This window comes from the organism of the source record quoted next, unplaced genomic scaffold, assembly GCF_019419815.1.
Source record: "Pyrus x bretschneideri cultivar Hongxiangsu unplaced genomic scaffold, Pyrus_bretschneideri_v1 Contig25, whole genome shotgun sequence".
In the NCBI taxonomy this organism is placed as follows: Eukaryota; Viridiplantae; Streptophyta; class Magnoliopsida; order Rosales; family Rosaceae; genus Pyrus; species Pyrus x bretschneideri.
In genome coordinates this window covers 2,949,755-2,971,991 of record NW_025999557.1, presented here as the reverse complement: position 1 = coordinate 2,971,991, position 22,237 = coordinate 2,949,755, and the positions used below count along the sequence as shown (strand labels likewise).

Here is a 22,237-nt window from a genome sequence, read left to right as displayed (position 1 = left end):
ATAAAAACAAAACCTACAAGAAATTGATTTAGTTTTCAGTTTTCATTTTGTTTACTCTTTCCTAACCTCCCGCGGCCATTCCTCCATCTTTGCTTATCCCTCCTTTATCCTTCGTATTCCCCCTCTATACATAACTAACAAAAATAAAACTGAAAACGAAATGATAATCAGAGCAAGCCAGAATAGGTGAAGATATTTTTGCAATTTTGGCTTGCTATTATCTTTGAAATCATAGAATATTGGAGGACTTTTGAGGCATGAACAAATACGTCAAACATTAAGTTAAAATCCAGAGCGAAAATCAAAGGATTCACATTGAAAGGTAAAATAACATAGTTCAACTTATTCAGAGACCAGCACCGGAAAGTGCAAATCCAACTGTTCCGCAGCTAAAACGTACAAAAATAAATTCCGACAAATGCCAGCTCATACGATAACAGAAGGATTGAAGTTTGTACTGCTCGTCTAAAGATGTTACATGACATTTCAATCTTGCTTCTGGGTTGGCACGGTCTGTCTCCAGAATCCTGCCAAGGCACTACCCAAGATTGAATGAGAAACGCTGGAAACAGCACATGGTACTGCAGTTAGAGGGTTTCCGAAGTGCTGACCGGCTAGAACAATTCCGAGCACTGAATTCTGAAACATAAAAGAGCTGATAACAACACTTGCAGACAACCGATAACGCATACAAATTGACATGGATTCTTTCAACCATACATACACACACATCACACGTGTGCGCACCCACACAATACAAGAAATCATATGGCTTTGGTACAGAATGAAATTAACAATTGACTGTAATGTCTTTTCGATTGAATAAATGAATGCAATGTCTTTTCACTAGAAAGTAAATAGCAGTGGAAAAGCTGTGAAACTCTCTTTTAAAAAATCCAGAAGAAAAAAAACAACCCAATGATGCTTACCTGCATGCCAACCTCGATGGAGATAGTCCTTGATGATGTGACATCAAGCCCAAGCATCCTTGAAAAGATGTATCCAAAGAAAAATCCACTTGCATGAAGAAGAGCGGAAGCAAGCACCACTTGTTTACCAGAAGTAAGGATTGCAGATGAACTCTGGGCAATTGCATTCCCACAAAGAACACCTACAGTTGCTACAGCAATGGGTGGCATCACGGGGGAGACGAATTTAACCAGGCCTTGGAAATACTGATTCAGAAATGCACCCGCCAAAACAGGGAGAAGCACAACCTGTGTTCAAAGCATACGGTACCTTTACATAATTTAAAACAGCAACAGCTATAACAAGACGAAGGCAAAACGATTGAAAGCTTACCTGCAGTGTTGAGAATAAGAGCCCAGCTGCATCTACTGCAACATATTGGCCGGCAAGTTTAGCTGTGAGAAATGGGGTCATGATCTACAATATGAAAGGGTAAAAGAAGTAAGGTTCCTTCAAAAAAGCTTATAATTTAAGTCATTAGTAATAGTAAGTGGTAGCCAAATTTCTATGATTATAAATCCAAACAAGGGAATTGGTGATTTCAATTTAAAAATTCTGATTTTTGTCCAAATTTCAATTTTATTTCCCATGTCCAAACGGTGGGTTAAGGTCTGATCTTTCAGCAGATCACTTTAGGTTGAGAATCGAACAAAGGAAAATTTTATTCATAATTCATATTTAACGAATCGTTTCCAAAGGGACATAGTTTGATGCTCCCCATAGCTTTTGACAGGCAAAAGAAATAGATATTGCAGAATGTTAATCAGAATTTAATTTTTTGTCGAGTTTTAGCAGAAATTTTGATTCAAACTTATCTTTCTAACCAGTTTTCAATGTATGTGCAAAAATTCGGACCATACCAGTACACCACTTAAAGAACAAAAAAAATATCAAAAGAAATTTATGTCAGTTTACCAACCACGGCTGATAAAGTGCTTGCTGCTGTCATTAAAACCGAAAGTGCCACATTTCCACTGCAAAAACAACAAGGTCATCAGATCCTCTGGCCAGGAGAGGGGAAAAAAGTAAAGTAAACTTTTGTCACCCTAGTTTTTGAAAGTTTTAGTACATCCCTTTCGGTCTTATTCGTCTGAGCAGCAAGATTGTACGCAAGGTGCAAGTGAAATGTAGGTGTGCCAATCCTGTAATATTTTTTCAATATAACATACCCATCCAACTCACCAACACTCTGTTGGGGCTGGCAACATAAAGGGGTGGGACAATTACGACAAGTTGATACTATTTCAGATGATTCATGTACCGTGCAATGTAAGTTACAATGTTACTTGCTGTTCCTGCAAAGAATTAACCAGGGGAAAATTGTATTCAGAAAGAGCGGTGAAGATTGAGTAAACATAACAACGATATCTACGAAAAGACTGGCACAGATACATACCACCTGGGCAGCAACCAACCAATATCAAACCAGCTGCATAATACGATGGCAAATTCAAAAGCTTGCTCACAAAATATCCTGATAAAGGCATCACCTGAACCATTTAAATAGTAAATGTTACATATTTGCACCTAAACAGATCGAAGGACACATAACCATAATTTTTAACCCCAGTACAAAACAACATGGAGTTAGAAATGTTTGCAAGATCAAAGTTGTTGACACTGGAGCCTAAGATAACAGGAGGATGAACTCTGCAGGGGTAAAGAGTGCTAAACAAATTTATATATTCGGAGTCGCCAAAAAAAAAAAAAAAGACATTTCCTTGAAGGCTTGAACTGGAAAATTAATACAAATATCAACGATTTTATGTGATATGAACACAAAGGCTAATTACTACAACAAAAGAGCTATATGCATCAAACAAAATGTAGGGAACGGCATTCAGTATTCGATTCAATTATGTACAATATAAGCATTATTATACATATGAAATGTGGAGCTACAGACCGAGTACTGAAGAACAAAGCCAGCAAGCAACTCCTTGGGCATAGCCAAGGCGCCACGAAGGTCGGCAAAAGTGAGGGTCATACCCATGCCGAGCATGGTCAGTGTTAAACCAAAGATGTTGTAGTTGGGTGTGACCCAATTGAAGGAGCTCGGCTTGAGGAGCCCCAACAGGCACCCCAAAGCAACCCAAATCGGAATTGCAGTCGACACAGCCTCACCAACCAGTTCAACCCAATCCCTGAAACTCCTAGTCGCATTTGCGTTGGAGCTGTTCGACGAAATGCCGCAGTGAAGCGGAGCTAGTGGTAATCGTATGTTCTTGGCTGTTGGTATCGGTGAAAAGGGATTCGAGGGTAGATGCCCAGTGGGTTTGCTGGGAAATTGTGGCTGCGAGTTGCAGTGGGATCTTAGAACTAGTTGAATGGAAGAAGAGGAGGAAAGAGATGTGTTGGTGTAGTGAGAGAAGGGGAATGATTTGGATGTCAGTGGCGATTGGTTTGAAATGGGGTTCGGTTGGAATTTGAAGAAGCCTGTGATTCCATGGGGATACGAGAGTGACGACTGCATTTTCCCTCTCCCTCTGCCTCTCCCTCTCCGGCTAGTGAGTACCTGATTTCGCTTTCAGGTGTTTACAGTGTTTTGCAACCGGCTCTTCGTCATCTAACATGCACATGGCAGTCGAGATCTAGAATTCTCTTAAAGTAACGGGGCACTTCCATTCCAACAACGGATGGCACTTGAAATTGGTACTATGTCGTTTTCAGTTTTTATTGCCTTTTCGACGTCTCTTTATTTGTATTTCTTGGTTTTTTTTTTTTTTAAATTATTGCAAAAGGGCTAAAGAAAAATGTATTGAAAGAGAAAATGAGTCTGGTTTGATTTGAGATCATAAAAAGTAGAGGAGAGCTTTAATGAACGTTTTTATGACATTGTTTAGCATTATTGTGTTTCTTATGCATTCTCCCTTGTGTAATAAAGCAACCACCACCACCTCCTTTCCACTTCCACCGTCACCACCTCTTTTCCAGAAGCCACCACCATTTATGCCACCAACACCCTCATAATCACCACCGCCGCTGCCATATACCACATTACCTATACGTTCGGTATCAACCCCGTCTACATTACCTACGGTATGTATCCAACTCCGTTTCATCTTGGGCTCGATTCCGAAATTTGTATTCGTAAGTTTCCACCTAAAATAATGCATGCAGGGAAAAGGGAACTTTGTAAATATATCAAAACAAACCCAGGAGATTTATAATACCCAGCAAAAGACTACCCTCAATTTACCCTGAAAAATATAAAGTTATCCTTCCAATCCAATCCTAGAGACCGAAAGACTACCCTCAAATGGCTCCTTGTTAGCAGTCATTTCAAATGCATCAATCAAATGCTTTGCAGTGCACTTCTACAGTCCTTACTAAATCCCTTGGTACTACTACAATCCCTCGTCCAAACACAACATTAGTATCTTACAAACGGTTGAGCAAAAATCATTTTTGTTTCCAATTATGCCAACTCTCACATCTTGCCTGGTGGCTTCTGATTAAAGTAGTACGTAGTACGTAGGAGGATACCATTTATGGTCGGCCAACATTCGATCATAACATCGAACCACCTGGTTGTTTGTTCGTTGCATTAAGATAACAGGGAACCAAACCATTCTTGCCTTTAGCTTGTGCCGCAATACAGAAATCACCACCTGAGAATATAATTCAACTCATCAAATAAATTGCATACAACAGAACTCTTTGAATACTTGCAATAAATTCATAAAAACGTTTGCATACAAACGTAAAAATGCAAATAATGTCGAGCCAAACATGGTTAGCACTTGTGAATCATGTTTATTGACCCACAAATTCGGACACAATTATTTGATTTTCAATGTGTTCCTAAACTCCAACACCTGCGTCCACAAGACTTCTAGACTAGGTTGAAACACTACTACAAGGATTTCAGTGGGTTATTACGAAGCAATCAATTGCTCTGCCCAAATGGATCATCAACTGTGTCCGCAGTAAAGCTTTCACAAGGCATTTCCATAAGAGGAACTAGGTTGACGACTCTAAAAGGAAGGTTTTTGGCCTCTACCACAAATTGAAGATGACCAATCCAGATAGTAAGGAGTTGAGTCGTCAATGGTTTTTTAACGAAGGAGAGGAAGATTGGGAACTGGTTTGAACCACACATTAAGTACTTAATAAGGAAAATAAAATGAATCAGCTTATAAATTTTCGGTAGTTAAATATATCCTAGTACACATATATACTGTCTGAAATGTCTCCTCTTTTTATTTTTTCAATGGAGACTTGTAAGAGTAATTCAACATTCTTTTTGTGTATGTGTGAAGAGTCATTGATCATTGTGAGAACTTATGTTTGATTGTGGGCCCAATATTTTAGACAAAATCAAACCAAGTTGGTGGAGCCCTACTTTTACCCGCGTCTCCTCTTTTTTCACCTCTCCCCTCCAATCACTCCCTCTCTTCTTGTCTTTGTCTAATCTAACTGCTAACATATATGGGGATTATTCAATTCAAGACGGTTCCAGCAACCCTTGAGCTTTCTTTGAGAACTGTGTCACGGAACTTAAAATTAAGCGGCATAGGAATTGAAGTAATCCCCTGGGTTATATTTTTTTATTCCTTCTGAAAATGTAGACTCTAACTGACCCATAAAACCTTAACCTGAGTTCTCTCATTAAACCTGCACCAAAAGTAACTATGTCACTATTCTCAAGAGCCACTTGAACCACCAGAGTCAAGCTGATTCTTTCTTGCCAACAACATTTACAATCTCCCCACAAATCCGTGTATGTCTAATCTGAAACACAGGTATCCATGAGGTTTAATCATCAATTGTCACCGTTAGCCATTGCATATTAATTAAAGATTCTCTTTCACCTTTTAGTAAACCCTTATCCAGATTTTAAAACCCTAATCCCTTGTTCTCTCTGCAAAGTTTCACTCTTCTCATAAGCTTATTTTGGAAATTCATTAGATTAACCTATGTGACAACTATTTCTAGAATCATGGCTCTAACTTTCCAAGTCACTTTAGTAAGAGTATCAATCTTGCATCACCACATATGAGCCCATTCAATATTTTCAACTGTAGCTTATAATGTATCCTCCCAATTTGCTTATTACATCATGTATCCGTCTTCTTTTTCAAAAAAAAAAAAATTCTAAAATGGTACTATTACCTCATTTATAATGTATTCTGTGTTTAATTACAAAACAAAAATAGCAGTAGTATCGAAATGATAAACCAAAAAACAAAGGTGCAAAGTTGAATGGCTAAACATACCTCATGAGCAGATTTGAAATCGTGAGCAGAACTAGAGAGAACATTGGACATACGTGGAAGGCAGCAGATTTGCAGGGTCAAAAGGCTGTGAACCTGGAGATGAAGACATACATGAAGAATATCAGAGACCAGATAAGCATATAAACATGTATGCATTTCCTCAATTCTAATTTCTAAGAGAGGCCAGTGATCATGAACAAAACTCAAGAGAAAATAGGACATAAAGACAGACTTGATTAAACACAAATTCAATAGGATACAGCATTAGTTACGGATTCATATCTCCATTCCACTCGAGAAAAGTCATGCAATAGGGTACCAAATGCAGCTAAACCCTGCTCCAATATACAGCTTCCAAAAATGAGTATAACATACTTGTACGCATAAACTAGCTACACACTGCCTCTGTCACCCTCCCCAAAAAACAGGAAAAAAATTAGGTGGCACTATAATCAGATTGATGAACTAGTGTATCAGGCAGAGAGAAAACTAAGCAGCCCTGACGTAAGGCTTGAACCATCAGATCAGATCAGCATAAGAACCTAAATAAAAAGTTATACATCTGAAAGTTGGTTATGCATTTATTTTAGTCCTATGTATAAAATAACACCCAAATAAAGCAGTTGAATCATATATAATCTTCCAAACAGTGCCGTGCTCTAGTAAAAGCTAAAAGAAAAATCATGTACCATTTTAAGATCATGAAGTTGTGATTTCCATAATGGAACGCACTACACAAACTAAATGTTGCGCATAAAGTTTCTGTGGTGAGAGCTGGTGGTAAATCTACCAAGGGGGGTTTCATGGTCCAAACCGAGGCAATGTATTTCATGTTGCCAAGAAAAGAAAGAATGCTGTCAACCGAAAACATCAGCTCCTCCTAGACTAATCCGACTATGAATACTTTAAAAAAATTTCATAGTCAGTAATTTCAAATTCTCATCAGATGACATTAAGCTCGATAGTACACCACAACTCAGATGCTTCATTACAACCCTTGCATACCTAAACCAAAAGAGGTTATATTCCCTTATGCTCGTAACAAGAGTACCTCATGCTTCAATGTAAAGCCTTTTCATTCTAAACTTGATATCCAAAGTATCCAAAATGGCTTTTGTTCTACCAAAATACTATCCAATTTTATATCCAGCTTTACTTGCTGCTCCTAGTAAATTATGATATAAAATACTGCAGTCAAGAAGGAAAGCAAGCTCTAATTAACTTTACATTAACTACACACATAGCAGACCTGAAATACAAATCAGTCAGAGCTTGCCCATCACAGTAACAATGCAAAACAAAATATCCTGAGAATAAAATCCTACGTGCTGCCAAGGTGCAACCATGGAAGTCTAAAACATTAGTCCATTGACATGAAGTCTAAGACCCAACAGACGTAAAAGAGAGGATCAAGGATACCAAGCACCAAACTACGTCAACCACAGATCACAAGGAACTTCCTAAAAAATGCCACTGACAAGGGGTTTGGACACAAAACTTATGAGTCCAGTTCTAAAGAAAACCCAATTTTGCGGTAACAACTAAGAGGGGAATATTTAGAAAAACATAGAAGAACAAACAAAGACTGGGAAAAGTCAGAAATTCAAATCACTTACTTGACTGGAAACTCATTCTGCAGCTCCATTGTTGAAAGTCTTCTCAATGAACAGCATACCTCATGCTATGAATACGCTCCTTACATTTATGCTGTTGTTGTTCTAAAAGAAGCGAGATACGGAAAGAAAGTTTCCTTAAGAGCATCTCATGAACTAAACTCATTGAAAAAACTCATCAAAAAATTGAGCACTTTCTCACAAGTTCACAACTAAAAGATCTATGCCTTGAACAGTCGACTCCCGTTGTCCCACAAATTGTCTCACCATAGTTTTAATAAATAAATGAATGACTATAGAACTTATAATCCATAAGTCAAAAGTGAAGGGGAAGAATGAAGACCTCTCTTTACATATGCCATGCACAATGAGAGGAGAGAGAAAGAGGGAACACTTTACTAAGATTTTCCTAGCCGTGCCGACAAACTTACTGTTCCACATATGCCATGCACAATGAGCGAAGAGAACGAGGGGAGATAGAAGAGAGAGAAAGAAGGACCACTTTACTAAGATTTTCCTAGCCGTGCCGACAAACTAACTAAATTGTTCCACTAAGAAAACAGATACAAGGAATCTAACTCAAATTATAAGCAGTGAAAATTGACTTCCAAACAGAATCAAGTTTCCTGGGTGCAAAGGTTTCCTGGACATAACAAATCAAGCAAGGGGTTACAGCTCATTCAAACTTCACAGCCAGCCTGGACCGGTGATTGTAAGTGATTTTGAGGAGCGCTTCCACTCATGAGCAGCATAACTCAATGGAAACCAACATACTCACTTGAGACCCCCAAATTACAACATAAGCCACCCAACAATGTCTAACAAAACTAAAATACAGCCCATGGCTAACAAGTTTGTTTATGTACTGCTGCAAAAATTTGGTTATTAGCACTAACAGTAAAACAATGGCGAACAAAATCTTAAACGGCAATTTTCTATTAAATCTATGAAATATAATAAGTTAATGGTCTGTCCTTGAGTATTCAGTCCAATATCCAAAGAAATTTTTACATGCAGTTCTAATATTAATTGATGTTGCTACACCCTTTACAGATTCAAAATGAATTCTTCCTTATTCCTTGTTTTGGGACTAAAAATGATATTACCAATCCCACAAAGCTTACTCTTTTGAATAATTTTGCATGAATTAAAAAAATGTCTGACTAATTGTTTGTAATTAGAGTCTGAGTCTCGCCAAATACAACCAAAACTCCACAACTGGTATCTCCAAACATTAAAATCAAAATCATAACCAACTCACCAAATAAACATGAAGAGTTGATTCACACCATGTTGATTTAATGTGGGCTATACAAAATAATACAGTAGTTTTAGAGCGTTTATCTTCTCATGTGTGTGGTTGTGTGATATTTTCTTCCTTTATATGATTCCATGAAAAGTTAACTTTCCTGAGTTTTAAGCTAGCTAAGCTAGCATGACCATTATGATGCGAAAATGAGGCAACGATAATATAACAGAATGGACAAATATTACAAGATGTACGAAGTCAACAGACAGGAAAATAACAATATTGCTTAATACAAAAGGGGAACAAGAAACCCTAGGTATAGAAAAATAAAAAATACATTGATCATAGGTTAGCACAAAACAAATTCACCAAGTGCTTCCATAATAATAATGAAAGAAGAAATGACAAGCTACAATGATAAAGAACTTGAGTCCTCATATGAATTGAAGAAGTTGTACTACCAATTATCAAAGATCAACTGATAAACATTCTGGGCCTGTTTGGCACAGCATTTGGAAGAATGCTTTCAAATAACCAAAAGTGATTCTGAAAATGTTCAACAGAAAACTTAACAGTCCTTTAGGATTGTAAAAGCACTTGGACTTTGATAAAAAATTGTTGTGCTTCTAGTAAAATTTCTTCTAGCAGGACTGCTCCCCTAACACTACAGTAATCCAAAGTGCACAAGCAAGAAAGCTTCTAGGGCAGAAACCTAATTAGCCTTAATATATATGGGCAAACAAGATGCAAAGAGAAACTAACCTTAAACAACAAATAGGAAGAGTATTAATAAACCATATTTGCTAACATAACAGAGTTCACAAGTAAATGACACGAATTCACAATCAAGGGACTGTAAAACACTAGCAATGTTCTTGCTTCAAACTGGACAAAATTCAACAAACTGACCTAACAAACCAAGCATCTGATATATGAAGAGCACAAAAAACGTACAAACAAAATTCAGAAAATATTATCAGCTATCTATATACAACAGCTGGCAATGTTTATATATTAAGGAAACGGAGCATTGATATCATAATGAAATTCATTTTGGAGAACATGGTACAATATGTGCATCAAAGAACACCAAATTATGAAAACTTTACTGCACCATCAAGGCAATATGATTTGTGATGTGATTAGGTACAGTTACTAAAGGTCAAATAAACAAGAAAATTTCCAAAATGTCTACTATCAGATAGCACTTCAATCACAGATCTAAGCATCTTATACGTTGCAGCCAAGATACCAGTCAGAATGGGGGCTCAGCATCATGGATGAACTAGCTTATCTGTGTCCCTGAGCTCGCTGCATGTCATAAGCACCTGACGAACCGGGCATAGGAGCATACTGAGGAAAATTTTCAGCACCACTATGTACCTGAACAATGAGGGAGGAACTAATGAAAACATATCCTCACTTAGAGGAAAATAATGCATGCATAATAGCCCAGCAGTTTACACAGATATGCATTATTGCGCGGGCACATACCAAACAAAAACATCAATGCTTTAATCAGGCATGCACACACACAACACCTATTATGAATTCATGAAAGAAACAAAACTTACAGGATTCATGCCATAGTTGGCAGGATAGGGATTTCCTGCATATCCTGCTTCAAGATTGCCATAATTTGCATTATAACCTACAGCTTTAGAGAAAATTAAAAGACAACCCACAGCAATTTCATGTGAAGCTCCAAGTAAAGAACATATAACATATAATTATCATCAATCTGTGCATATGGCTTCAATGTGACTGTGACAACCAATTTAAAAAAGTTCCAATGTATACCTGGATTTCCAACAGCAGCTGCAGCTCGTGCTCTCTTCTCAGTATTAGCAATTTCTGCACGAAGTTTCTCCAGCTCCCTAGCCATCGATGTCAAATTCTTCTCCATGATCTGACCATGCTCATAATTCTCTGCATATCCTTTCTTTTCATACTCAATGGCAGCTCTAAATGCAAACAAAAACTCATATGGTTAAAACAAATCCATAGATTATAGTCAAAACATAAAAATTAAATTCAAGCACAATAATAAATCATGCAAAATCTACCTAGCACGTTGCAATTCCTGTTTCATTGCTTCAATTTCTGCTCTCAAAGCTGGTGCTTGTTGCAAATCAGCAGTCATTCTAGCCAAATCTTGTGTCATCGCTTGTGCCTGAGCCGAGAGGTCCTGCCTCGCAGCAGTGAGCTCCTTGATATCAGTACGAACCTGAAGAAGTTCATTCCGCATGGCCTCAACTCCACGAAGGTCCACTTCCAAACGAACAGACTTGTCATACAAATCTCTCATTTGAACATCCTTGTCTGCCCGCAGTGAATCAACATGGTAAGCCATTCGCTGCAACTCAAATTGGGCAGCCTCCAATTCCTGCTTAAGTGCGACATGGGTTGCAGCCAGCCTTTGGTTATCACCTAGAAGTCCTTGTATATCTTGATGTTGAGCCGCAAGATGCTCCTCTATTATTGCAGGGTGGGGAGGACGTTGTCTGGGACCCATGCCAAGCTGAGATTCTCGCATTTCCTCGACTAATGCTGGATGGGGTATCGGCCCAAGTCCTCTTCCATATGGAGATTCATGAACCGGAGGGGGCAATCCAGCATGAGGTGGTCCACGATTTCTTCCAGACATGATTTTCTTTTACTCAAAGACTCAACTATAAAAATATGCGCTTCTCAAAAATATCAACCAAGCCCGTTCAGAATCAAACCTGAATGACATCAAAACTAATCTCAATTATCTACCAACTACGAACTTATTTCTCACAGCCACCATCAACCTTAAAAGTTCAGCCAAACAATCAAAACCCAGCTAGAAACCTCAAATTTTAAACATTTGAAAGCATAATTCTAACCAAGTCTCTTTCTTCTAACTCACTCAACTATATTAAAACAAAATCGGAATTATAATCCATCAATTTAATCCACATCCATCTACCTAACCCTACGTTTGGTTGCCAAGAAAACACAAGAAATTAAAAAAAAAATCAGAATTCCCAAAATTATTACAACCCAGCAGAACTGAAACCAACTGGGATAATTACGTTCAAAAAATTCGAATCATATTTTCGTTTTTTGCGCCAACCAAACAGAAAAGGAATTATATCCTGCGGAAGGTAAAGTGATACTCGACGAATGTAGTTGAAACAGTAGGAAAAAAGCGCAAATTGTATAAATTAATAACCTTTGGGAAGGTAGAGGGCTAAGAGAGTCGTACGGAGTGGCTTCTGGGCATGGATTCCGTCCCTGAACGAGCTTGGAGTGGTTCAGAAACCCTAGCACGTCAGATTTTCCTCGCTGGGCTGTCTTGTGAAGGAGAAGGAGGAGGAATTGGAAGTAGAATTTCTTTTTTCTTTTTTTCTTTTTTATATTTTAATTTTTTTTTTTTAATAAACGATAATATCAATCCGTGGGCTTTGCAAAGTGTTTGTCATAATAATGACTTCGGATTTGGTAGTCATAGTTCTTACTTACAAATTACGAAAAATATCATTAGATTGTAGGATCAAAAAATGCTATGCGAGTTTTGTGTGATGGGTCATTGGGCCCAAGTCATTTACGGATGGCATGTTTAGTTAGGAGCCGTCCAAAAACAAGATCAATCCGACACAAGGAGTCAGCCATAATTTAACGTCAAATTTGTTATTCACGCTAGTTGAATCTAAATGTATTTCACTTACAAGTGAAATAGCATAACTATTCAACTTTTTCAAACTCGTTTTGGAAGTGTTTTAAAATGATTGAAAGTGTTTTTGCTTAAAATGTTTTTGAAATCAATCATTAATAAAAATTCAAGTGGATTCTAGAAAAACACATTTAGGCTGTTTGAAAGTGTTCCAGTAAGAAGTATATATATGGTGCTTCTTCAAAAAGCACTTTAAGTGCTTTTGAAATCCAAAATTAATTTCATCAAAAGCGTTTCCAGTCATTTTAAAAGCAATTTCAAACGAGGTGTTAGCTCATCTTTTATAATTCATGAGTGGCGTCGTGCTCTGTATACTAGGTTTTTTTTTTTTTTTTTTTTTTTTTTTTACTTTTGCTTGTGAAGAAATTGAAGTTCTACTATAAAACTAAATGGTAATATAGGGCGTAGCTAACTTATTTATAAACTCATATCAGGTCTCTTATTCTCAACATCTTGCCTAATTTTGCAAGATTTCTAAGTTGTGTGCTATTGACTTCTCTTCAATGAATAAATCACCAATCGACAAAACAAAATAATCTAGACCACCACATGTTTATTAAAAATCGGAAAGACTTTATATCACGAATACACTAACATAACAGTGTTCCGTATTATATAAGTTACTCCCGTTAAAGCACACACATTCAACTCCAATACCTTTTTTTTCTATCTAAATGCATGCATGTGCAAGTGTTGATGGAACCACATTCCTTGCTTCCTATTTTATCATTGATTGTCCTCACATCATAACATTGCTTGTGGTCATCGTGTCACATTCAACCCAAGAAATGTCAAATCTCTTTATGACAAGGAAATGGGAAAGAGATCCTCTCTCTCTGTATCTCTTTCATCTAATCCACCAAAATCACAAATTCGAGCCTTTGAAATTTAATCTAACAGCTAAAGTTATTATATATAACTTTAAAAGTAGACTCCTATTTTTAGCCGTAGAATCAAATTTCAAAGGCCTAAATTTATGGCCTTGGTGGATTAGGTGTAAGAGATACGAAGAGGATCCTTTCCAAGGAAATGATAACGGCAATTAGTCCTACATTTGCGTTTGGACGAGGACTTTCAAAATTTTATATAATTAAAGATAAATTTACTAAGTAAATTAGTGATGTAAAACAGATGGCAAAATGGATTTAAGAGGAAATGAACCATCGAAAGGCAAAAGGACGCAATGGAAATTTGCGGATTTGGTGTACAAGCTTCGATTTGGGCCCATGATACATTTTCAGGAAGGGAACAACAACACGAGTCAAACACATTGCTTTGTTGTGACATACGATGGATTTTGACCATCTAAGATCATTTCAGCTTCCAAAATAGCATTTTAATTTTCGTAATAAAAATCGAACATTTGAGTTGTCATCTTATTAATGTCCAAATAATGTCATTTTAATTGTTGGAGTCCTTTAAGTTGTTCAAGAAGTCGTAATCAGTCTACTTAAAGCCTTTGAGTGTTTCAATGTACTTATTCAATCATCAATTAAACAAACAACCTTTTGGGATTATCTCTATTTTCTGGTGGATTCCAAATTAACGATTCTTCAAGAATTTACGCCTATAATCCTTATACACTTGTGCTACGTCAATTAGTCTCAAGTTCGACTACAATTATCAACGAATCCAACCGTATCAAACACATACACAACGAACACTTGAAAGGTTATCACTTTTGCCTCTATTCTCTCAAAGCAAAATTATCCGCACTCTCGGTTTGATATCCTGCACTCGTGTCAGTAGTAGTAGCGGTAGAGAGAGAGAGAGAGAGAGAGAGAGAGAGAGAGAGAGAGAGATGTTTAATTAGGGTTTAAAACAACCATGAAGACCCCATGACTGCCTTTACTCCCCAACGGTCGTAAAAACTCAACCAAATAGAGCAACTAAGCCCTGCAGCCAGGCGGTGGACCTTCACGTGTAGACCCTACACTATCATTAATGCAGAATTACTGCATGCACCTTCTACGTATAAGAAATCATCATTCTTTTTCTACCTTCCCAAATATTCCCCATACAAAACCATCAAGAATCTAACTTACCTTGTTGCTGCTGCACACCATATAAGGAGACAAGGGAATTCCATGGAAGCCTTGTGGAATTTAGAAGACAAGTGGAAGATCTCAACCCAACAAGCATTTCTCCTCTTAGTTTCCGCTGCCTTCGCAGTCATCGGTCTTTGCATGGCGGCGACGGTTTTGCTAAAGAAGGCTCAGAGGAAGCAGGAGCAGCAGCTTGTGATGAGCAGCCAGCGAGAGGCTGTAGTAGGACAACCGAAATGGTCTGAGCCGAGTTGTGGTTGGGGGTCGATAACGAGAGCGTTGGTGAGCTCGGTGCGGTGGAGCAGAAGGAGCAAGTGGGAGGAGAGGCGGGGCGGGAGCTGGAGACAGACGCCGCTGCCGCTGCTGGACAAAAGGGTTGAGGTTGAAGTGGGGTGGCGGAGCCATAACTCGGACTCTCCTGTGTGGCAGAGACCTATACTTATGGGGGAGAAGTGTGAGCTTCCTAGATTCAGTGGGCTTATTCTCTATGATGAAAGAGGTCTTCCTCTGTGCGACTCCCACAAGGAAATTAGAAACCAGGTAAAATTATGAATGCACTACTTTTTTTCTTTTGAATTTTAACTGATTAAATTTATCTAATTATTTGCTGAGATCGTAAATTTGCTAGTTGATAACTAATTTCACAATCTTTAGCATGCAGAGACTAAGACATTTTGCTGTGCATATATGTAGTAGCGTAGTGATCCCATGACACATTAAACATCTGCCGATCTCGGCTTCATCAAGTTAGCTAAAGCAAGATGCTCTCCTTATGCACTCAAATTTGAATTTTCTTCTTTGCTGTGTAGACTATCGCCACGACTTTTCTTTTACATTCTCCTTTTCTAGAAACCAATTTCGTATAAGTTCAGTGGGAAAATGCATCATGCCTCGTAAGAGGTTCATAAAGAAAACTTATCAATTCCAATCCGCCCAAAAATGGTAGTATTAGAAGGGAGGACGAAAAACCATTCTTCTCTACCTTCAATACTAGAATTTAGAGGATTATTCATTCAAATTCAAACATCAATTGTCTGTAAATTACGTAAATCCGGGCAAAACACGGACATTTATCGATTGCTCATTGTGTACATTGAGACCGAACAGAAACCTTATTTTTTGATCAATTGTTGCTTCTTTCTAAATCAACATACTGTTTTTGGTTTGATGTGCAGGAAAATACTGGTGGTGTTGGCAGAACAACTTTGAGGGACTTGCTGTAGTTTTTCTAACAGAAATGTTCTAAAAAGATTTACCAACACAGTGTGGTAGGGAGTTCAGTAGCCATGTGGTCCAGTTTTCTTCAATATATATAATAACCCTTTGTGAGAAAGGAAAAAATGAAGAGAAGATATGTGATCTAGCTACCAATGGCGTGCATTATGAAGGTTTTGTGTTCAATGACAGAGAAACATAGTGTGCACCTAAGAGAATGATCGCTTCTCGCTTCATCCGACGATGAATAGAGAAATGTTATTGGCATTCCGAAAGAGTCATTCTGAACTCGTCTATAAAGAAAAAGACGAGGGAGGATCCAGTGCAGAATGACTACTTTCGAGTGCTAACTTGATGATCCATAGAGGTTCCCATGTTCAAAATTAATCTCCCTTTCCCATCCACGTTCAAGAAAATCTACAAACGGAGTTTCGTTGAAACTCCATAAGTTAACCAACAAATATCGTAGAAAGCTTGGCAGTAAAGATATCGAAGAACTTGTTTCTGCAGAATTATTGCTATCAGCTAATCATCAGTGGATCTTATAGTTCCTTTCAATCTAAATTAAAACTTTCTGCACACAGCCTACTCTCATGCCTCAAGTACCTAAGCTTGCTACCCACGTTTCTTTTAAACCCTCCCGTGTTTTTTCGGAACAGAGGTTTCTAGTGAAGATAGTATTTCTGCTATGTTCTGATGATTTGCTAGAATGTTTCTTCTAAAACTTGAGGTGTATGAGTCAACAATTAAACTTGTTAAATGTTTTATGCTTTACTACAAGAAAGTTTATAATTCAGAAGACGATTGAATTTTCCTAAACTCCCTAAAAGAATACGAATACAAAACAGAAACACAAGCAAAGAGTAAAGTATTTCATGATTGATTCTGAAACAGGCAGGCACAATCACAAATCACGTATACAAAACGAAGCTGAGAAAGGAAAGTGGAATTGAAACCGCGGCACTGCATTGAGGCAGGAGACTTCTTCCGTTCTTTTCCTTGAGATATACCAACAGTGAAGCTGCTAAAGCCATATAAAAAAGGCTTTACAGGTTTCAAGTTGATGTAGGAATGATGAGAAGGAAGTTGATTTCACGATCTTAAACAATTCCATCGTAGAAGTCATACCAATTCATGAATGCTACCGATTAAAAAATGGGGAAAGTAGTGTGACAAACTCTTCAAAATATCAATGATACTCAGATGCACTTTCACACATAAACAACAGAAGACGAGGAGAGAGGGAGTGGGAGGGGGATGACCCGAGCCGCAGAGGAGATTGAAAGGCTGAAGAACATACTTTTTTCTTTCAAGTTGGTAACAAGCACCACTCTTCACTTCAATCGTTTGCCTACTTGATAAGATTCGTTCTCACCTATTAACAGTCAAAGATGAATTCATAAGATTGGCATGACATTAACTTTACATTTACACAACTATTCAGGGAAGGGAAACCCATTACCCATGCCACCAAATTATTTTGCGCAAGGAAAATGGAGCATATATAGCATTTATTTGCGATATATTTGACACTCAGAAGGATCAGACTTGTACATGCTAGAAATGAGAAGAATAGGGTTTCCTGTTGCAATAAATAAAATAGATAAAAGACAACACTTACGTCAAAGTCAAAACACATGCACTTTTCTTGTTGCCGGAACTGATTTATTCATATGAAACTAACAACGGTTCTCTGGAGTCTTCTTTAGACGAATCCTTATAATAAAAGTACAACGCTAATTGTACAATCCCCAAAATGGTTCCTACTCCATTTGGGACCTGAAATGCATAAAGAATGATACTGTTAGACCTGAGAAACCATTAAACTGGATTGACGGCTCCAAATATCCTTGTTAAAAATTAAGAAAAAAATAGAGAAAATGTGCTGCAAGGAAATCTTACATAAACGAAGGGATCAAAATTAAAAATTCCATAAAGCAAGAAAGAGGTGCTCATTAGGAAGGTGGAAAGGGAGAGATAGAATGGCATAAATTCAACACTCTGTGTCTGGATCACCAAGTTCTGCAAAAACATAACAAAGTAAATAAGGTCACACAACAAAATACATAATTAATACCAACTTATACCAAAATAAAGCAAGTACCGCAAATGCCTTGGATTAACTTACAATTATAAACAAAGGAGACGCAAACATTGATATTAAAGAAGCACAACTAAGCAGTCCAACAACTAGCCGGCGCGTAGCAGCATCAGTAATTTGCAAGCTCCCAAGGACTATGATTGCAACTAGACCACAAACTGCTGCCAGCAAGCCCAGCATCCTCACCTGCAAAGATAGAGGGAACTAACGACGCTTAGAAAATAATAAGGCTTTCAGAAACTTCACTAAGGGTAACAACTGTGAGTAGTACAAGTAACCTTTGTTGTTTTCTCAGCATATATTATGAAGAGGGTTATGTACACTAATTGAAACACCGCACCAACTGAATTGACTGTCATAACCAATATGTTATCAGAAGATACAACAGGCGATCCATACCACGTGCAGATCAAGCAGTTCAAAAGGGCATATATGTATGGGAGCCCTGAGAACTCTTCAGTGGCATGGTTTCTTATTATTCTTCTAAATGTGTGTCTGAAAGTAAGAAAATAAAGCCAGTTAAAAACACAAACCGGGGAGTAAATGAAATAAAAATCGTTCTCTTTCTCATGTTTTCTGACAATGACATTTAAGTATTACCAAACCGATCAAAACTTACGCTGGCGAAACAAACAGCCCAAAAGCAAAGATGTTCCCTGCAACAGATATTAAAAATAAGTGGAACCCCAATATGTGTATATACTATATACATATATCATAATTATCATGGATTCAATTGCGAGAATCAGAAAGCACCACAGGCTGTTGATCACACTGACCACATGGTCAATTTAACACAATTAACAGCTTTTAGAAGCATTACATGGCCAAAAGGCCCAAAATGCCTTGTAATGGCATTCACAAACACTACACTTGTAATATACTATATATTACAAGACATGATTTGCACACATGTCCAGGCATTAATATTTAAAAACTGTAGTGTAACACAAACATGCCATTATAGTTCAACGCAAATTAGTCATGTCTGATATTCTGAATTTGTATTGAGCACAGTAAGCCTCAGAAACTACGTTAAAGCATCTGAAATCGAGTAGCTACTTAGATGGGCAAATCCCACATTTATGAGCTCAACAGCTTCGTTTAGAGTAAGCGGCAAAAGCTTCAAGTCAACCTAACATGTGAATGTGCGTTTTTGCTCAGAGTCGAATGCATTGTTGTAGCTCAGTAAAAGTACAGCATTTTTGGAAGCCAAAATCCTTTAAAGACAATAGAATGCAATCGGGACATTGCTTTCAGTAAATGCCATATTCCTAGCATCGAAATTTCTACTAAATAGGGCGAGAGGAAGATGTTTAAACCCGAGAACAGTCATGAAAATAAACACATGACAATACAATCAAATTACTTCCTTATTGCTGCTAAAGCTTTGAAATTTGACTTTTCGCGTGATACTTTGGGAGCCCCTCAAAAAGAGAATTATTTGGTGATGCACAAACACTTGGTTTCATATATTTACAGTTCTCTCTAATCACTATAACATAACATCGGTATCTTTTCGGATTTCAAAACTCTCGTTGATACCGACTTTGAACTAACAATCATGAAATCAAACTATAACCTGTGCTGCTGAACTAACATGAAGACTTTTGCCCAGTTGACTAGAAATCAACAATCTTCTCTTCCATCACAATCCAACACAACAGAGCCAAACAGTTCCCACAAAAATTAACCTGCTGGAATATCACACATCCACCAAAAAAGGGCTTTCCTTTCCTTTTGCAATAAATGCAATACCAAAAACCAACAAGTTCTTCAATAGTAAAGGTTTAATCTTTAATGGTTAATTTCCAGTTCTTAATTAAGGAAAAATTTAAATCCAAAAAACAATAACAGTTCAGACAATGCTCACAGAAAAACCCACAACTTAAAAAGGGGTTGAAGAGAATAATAATACCTGCAACTCCAGCTGCATCTTTGCAGATTATGAGCACGGAATTTGAAGCTGAAAAAACCATCAGTCCCTTCAACTCCAACTCCACGGTAAACCAGCCAGAAAAATAACCCAAACCACCGTTTCAAATAAAACACAAGAGAGTTATAGTTAAACCCTCTCTCTCTCTCTCTCTCTCTCTCTCTCTGTGAAAGATTGGAAGTTTAGCAGAGCCCAGGTCTCTGAGAAAGGGAGAGGCGCAGTCCAAGGCTTTCAAGACCTCAACTTGGGAAGTTTGGCAGAGGCCCTTCTGATTGTTTCTGCCTCATTAATTATTTATATTTAGACAATTTACAAATGTAGAACCGTCCAAGGGCTTTCAAGGCTTCAACTTGGAGAATGAAGATTTCTCCGGATCCTTGTGAGGATTCGTATTCTTTAATTGTGTACGTTCATTGTATATCATATAAAAATGATTTAAAATTTTTTATTTAAAATTAAACATAAATAGCATTTGATGAAAAGTGGCCGTATAATTTACAATGAACCAAAACAATTAAGATCCCTTGGATCCTCTTTATGAGGATCCGGAGAGGTTCTTCGTTCCAACTTGGGAAATACAAGATAGAGACTATTAAAAGCTAGAAAATGTAATGGAGATTATTTTTTAGTATATTTTGTAGATTATATGTTGTGTTCATTGATGGTTAAATTCTTTCTTTAATGATTTAAAGAAAAAAGTTCAACCATCGTCACATTATATAATTTACAAGATATAAATATAGGGACTTAAGCCTTTCTGAATCAATCTCGTGGTGATCCTCCTGACGAATTGATCTCATTCGTTGGTACAAATCCAACGGTCGACTTAGTTGCAAGCCTTTCTCTTCCCTTCCGCAACTATCTCTTCCCCTTCCTCTCTTCTCTCAACTTCTCTTTCTCCCTCACTTCAAAGCACCCATCGCCACCATGTCACAAACTAAATTCAACCATTAATCGTCATATTATATGGTAGCCTTATTGTGTACATTATGCGTTCCATGTTAATTTGAATAAATGTGATGCATGCATACAGAAATCAGACAACTTGAGTTTGATACATCTAACATTATTATTACACTAGTGTAAATTCAAATATTGGCATCACAATCAAATGTTTCGGTCCACTATAAAAGTGTAATTTCTATGAGTTCAATATATCAGTACTATATTTAATTTTTCCAACCGAATATAGGAAAACACGTGATCTACTTGTGTTTCAAACACATAAAAAAATCTATCTCATGTCATACTTTGTGGTATCTTTTATCCACGTTGAGAACTATGGATGGAAGGTGTTAATTCGAACAAGAGCTGGCACGAGTGGGCCCCGCCCGCCCCTATCGCATGTGTCATGACTCAATGTTTAAGGCACTATTATATTTGTGATTCGTATCAGCAACAAAAGAATATGCACATTATATGCCGTTTTCGGCGCATCTGGGTTCCATAATTTTTTTATTTTTTATGGATAATGTTACCCAAATCAACAACTTAGATCAAATTTTAAATTAAATGATACGATTGTTGATAATCAAATTATTACTTAAGTTTTAATTAACGTATTATTTTTTATTAATGAGACATCAAATAATTTACAAATTTAATCTAAAATTTTGATCTTCCAATCATTTTTTTAAATAAAAAATAAAAATTTGATCTACCCAGAACTTCCTACTTTGCATCAAAACTGCCTACTTAGCAATTTCATTATTTAGGTAATTTAACACTCTACACAACCGGTCACCAAATCAATCAATTTCAGGCGCTTGATCAAATCAGACGGTAAGAAGAAGTTCTGTACGCGAACCCGGTCGCACCGAAGGAAAAATCGCATTAGGCATGCAACCCAAAAGATGTCTCTGGTGCCAAAAGATCCTACATACTCCCCCTATTTGACACTTCCATCATGACATATCATGAACATGGATCAGATCGTGGTTAATATTTAGATTGAATCTGGATTCGAAAGATATATGTTGGGGGAATTGAGAGACTGAATTATGGGTTATTTAAAAAGGTGTTCAATCTAAAAGAATTTTAGGGTTTTAATTATCAAAGTTATAAATATGATTGTCAAAGTTTTACCTAAGACGGTAAGATCATTGGATTTTCAACTATCTTTATTAACATTCATGAGTAATTCAAATGAAAAATGTAGAATGAACTAGCGGAAGAGAATAAGAAAAAAAA

General features: G+C 37.2%; 4 protein-coding genes across 8 annotated transcripts; 1 reads left to right on the top strand and 3 right to left on the bottom strand.

The window, feature by feature from the left end:
• Positions 1-292: 292 nt before the first annotated feature.
• Positions 293-3,675, bottom strand: LOC103965384 (probable sodium/metabolite cotransporter BASS1, chloroplastic). Its single transcript, XM_009378441.3, is given in 9 exon segments — positions 293-420; positions 482-557; positions 559-639; positions 930-1,217; positions 1,303-1,386; positions 1,889-1,943; positions 2,231-2,264; positions 2,366-2,459; positions 2,876-3,675. Coding segments are annotated over 9 exon segments (1,353 nt in total). The 5' UTR covers positions 3,443-3,675; the 3' UTR covers positions 293-346.
• A 409-nt stretch (positions 3,676-4,084) lies between these two features.
• Positions 4,085-12,459, bottom strand: LOC103965380 (protein FLX-like 1). 5 transcript variants are annotated; one of them, XR_670012.3, is made up of 7 exons: positions 12,250-12,458; positions 11,117-11,776; positions 10,851-11,014; positions 10,625-10,707; positions 10,303-10,433; positions 6,189-6,281; positions 4,085-4,580 (listed from the first exon to the last, which is right to left on the bottom strand). XR_670012.3 is itself a non-coding variant. In XM_018651928.2 (5 exons), the coding sequence occupies exons 2-5, from the start codon at positions 11,695-11,697 to the stop codon at positions 10,341-10,343; spliced, it is 921 nt and encodes a 306-aa protein (XP_018507444.1). In that variant the 5' UTR covers positions 11,698-11,776; positions 12,283-12,459; the 3' UTR covers positions 10,013-10,340. The 5 variants fall into 5 exon arrangements, 4 of the variants coding, with proteins under 4 accessions (XP_018507444.1, XP_009376709.1, XP_009376711.1 ...); XM_018651928.2 differs by lacking the exons at positions 4,085-4,580; positions 6,189-6,281 and having other exon boundaries at positions 10,013-10,433; positions 12,283-12,459; XM_009378434.3 differs by lacking the exons at positions 4,085-4,580; positions 6,189-6,281 and having other exon boundaries at positions 10,013-10,433.
• Positions 12,460-14,385: 1,926 nt separating this feature from the next.
• Positions 14,386-16,128, top strand: LOC108868549. The gene is made up of 2 exons (XM_018651923.2): positions 14,386-15,335; positions 15,971-16,128. Exons 1-2 carry the CDS (start codon positions 14,838-14,840, stop codon positions 16,016-16,018), a joined length of 546 nt encoding a protein of 181 aa, XP_018507439.2. The 5' UTR covers positions 14,386-14,837; the 3' UTR covers positions 16,019-16,128.
• Positions 16,129-16,857: 729 nt separating this feature from the next.
• Positions 16,858-20,378, bottom strand: LOC103965389 (bidirectional sugar transporter SWEET2). Its single transcript, XM_009378447.3, has 7 exons — positions 20,030-20,378; positions 18,731-18,767; positions 18,390-18,606; positions 18,139-18,297; positions 17,913-18,032; positions 17,632-17,789; positions 16,858-17,385 (listed from the first exon to the last, which is right to left on the bottom strand). The coding sequence occupies exons 1-6, from the start codon at positions 20,088-20,090 to the stop codon at positions 17,676-17,678; spliced, it is 708 nt and encodes a 235-aa protein (XP_009376722.2). The 5' UTR covers positions 20,091-20,378; the 3' UTR covers positions 16,858-17,385; positions 17,632-17,675.
• Between the last annotated feature and the right edge of the window lie 1,859 nt (positions 20,379-22,237).